The sequence below is a fragment of the Nestor notabilis genome, unplaced genomic scaffold, assembly GCF_000696875.1.
Source record: "Nestor notabilis isolate BGI_N333 unplaced genomic scaffold, ASM69687v1 scaffold15226, whole genome shotgun sequence".
Taxonomy (NCBI): domain Eukaryota; kingdom Metazoa; phylum Chordata; class Aves; order Psittaciformes; family Psittacidae; genus Nestor; species Nestor notabilis.
The window spans coordinates 1,568-3,914 of NW_009934361.1; the positions used below are offsets into that span (position 1 = coordinate 1,568).

Sequence of the window (2,347 nt, forward strand, 5' to 3'; positions counted from 1 at the left end):
TTCACATGAAATGCGTACCTTTGATTACATGTGATTCACCTGCACTGGCATGTAACTGGCTGCCTTTATGAAGGTTGGTGATTAAACTTTACATTCAAATGCAGGATTTTAAAGGAAAGCCAGTTACTGATAAATACAAAAGCATTGCTCAATTTTCAGAAAACGGTATGTTCCCTTACCCAAAAAGATTCTTCCAAACTCTCTCTGCTTGGGTATCCAAACACTGGAACACATGCAATACTTGTCCTGTATAATGGAAATGTTTCCCCTAATTACCACTGATTAAAATGTGTATTTAGCCTTTAATTTAAGTACATATCTTCCTTTTATGGTCAGCAGAAAGGGAATCTGTAAAGCATAATCCATCTTCTCTTAAAAAGGCCACCAAGACAGGTAGGTCCCATCCTGCCCTGGATGGTTGGTGCAGCATCACCTCCACACTCGTCACCCTCCTTTCTCTTTCAGCTCCTGGAGGAGTATCGTTAGTTGTCCCACAACCCAACATCAACGCAACAGTGGCACAGAACATCCTGCTCTCAGTTGAATACTCTTGCAGAGGTGTTGCCACCATTGAGTGGAAGCATGTGTCGAGCTGGGGCACCACCAAAATTGTTGAGTGGAAAAGTGGGAATTATGTCAACATATCCACGGTCTACAAGGACAGAGTGACTACTTTTGAAAATGGCTCTATACAGCTTCTGAACGTGGGCATGAGAGATGCTGGCTACTATTTTGTCACTGTAACAGAGGAGCATGGAACTAACACCTACGGCACCATCATAGTCAATGTTTACGGTACAAACTAGATGGGAGTTCTTGACTTTACCCCGTGTTTAAACATTAATCTGCTCATAATCAATTTTATAATATTACTTTTTTCCTCTCCTCCCTGCAGAGATTATCTATGAAGATTTACATTTTGTAGCAGTTCTCTTTGCATTTCTTGCTGCTGTATCTGCCATTTTGGTCTGCTTCATGTGGTTGTGTAATAAATCTCTGCATCTGTTTCAGAAGAAGATGACACACAAACTAACAGGTATCTCTCTAAGAATACAGTCAAGGTTTTGAAGTCTGAATTTTGAGCCTAAAGTTCACTTGTGATTTGAGCTATAAAGGTGCTGAGCACGGACACTGAGAAACAAGCCTGCAAGGGCTCAGTTCAGTTACCCTGCTTGATTCTTTACTACCTGAGGCAACTGAATTCTAGTATCTAGAATTGCAGAACAATTCTAATATCTAGTTGCAGAACCATCCACAGGACACCCACCTTATATATTTTGCATTAGAAACTATAAAACGCTTCCCAATATTGCTAACTGCAAAACTTAGGGAGAAAAGGCCAGAGCTGCAATAACTCCCCATTAGAGGGCAGGGGGCAAAGTCAAGAGCATCAGCTGCACTCTTAGTCTGCACCGAAGGGTATCTCCTAGGCCCTTTGGAGTGGCCCCACTACCACTTCAAAACATTTCAGGCATTCACCTCCCATCTTTGTAAGTGCAGATCCACTAGTGGTTTCTTGCCCTGTAGGTAAAAGGTCTATATTTCTTCTCTAGTAAGTGCTGTTTAAGCTGTTACATTACAACAAGCAGCCTAAGCACCAGTATTTTACTAGACCAATGCAGATACTCAAGAGTACTAAGCCTCATGGCCCAGACTTTGCATCAACTCTGCAAAGCCTGGTCGAGAAGAGATGAATTTGTCTGGAGCTGTCTCTCCCTTTTTGTTGCTCGCTCACAGCTGTAAGGGCTGCTGCTGTTTTCACAGCGCACACACTGCTCACAAGCTTCTGCAGCTACTGAAAATTTTCCTATCGTGCCAGAATACACCAGCTTTTTTTGGATAAAGCCTCTTCTTCCTCCAGTTTAAAGCCAATCTTCCTACAGAGCCCAATCTAATACAGTTATTTGGCAGAGTTCAGGAAAACCACAGTTCTGGAGACTTGCTCTGTCATCTCCCAGAACATAATCTGAAGCAGGGGACCCAACTTCTGCCCCAATTCCACCTTATAAGAGCCCTCCTTTCAGTAGTCATGAAGAGAGGTATAATGACAGGCCCTATGGACTTTTCATAGTGCCTTTAGTCTTGTATCAGAAGAAACCAGTGTCGCTTTAAAGATCATGAGGGAATCTTCAAACAGTTAAATATTTTGAAACAATACGTTTAAAACCTAATTGGGGATGAGTAAGCCTGAGCTAATATTAAAAAGTTCAAGATGTCTCAGCTATTAACACAGCGTTGTTAATTTTGGAATGCTGGCCTTCCAATGCATTTGCCAATCAATAATAATATCCTTTTATTTGCAGCAAGTACAACTGAAGAGATTGAATTGGAAACCATTGAGTGTTAG

General features: G+C 41.6%; 1 protein-coding gene across 1 annotated transcript; it reads left to right on the forward strand.

Moving 5' to 3' along the window:
* Positions 1-465: 465 nt before the first annotated feature.
* VSTM5 (V-set and transmembrane domain containing 5) lies at positions 466-2,347 on the forward strand (the record flags this gene model as incomplete). Its single annotated transcript, XM_010017314.1, has 3 exons — positions 466-795; positions 896-1,036; positions 2,304-2,347. Coding segments are annotated over 3 exons (515 nt in total), but the record flags the coding sequence as incomplete, so codon positions are not given.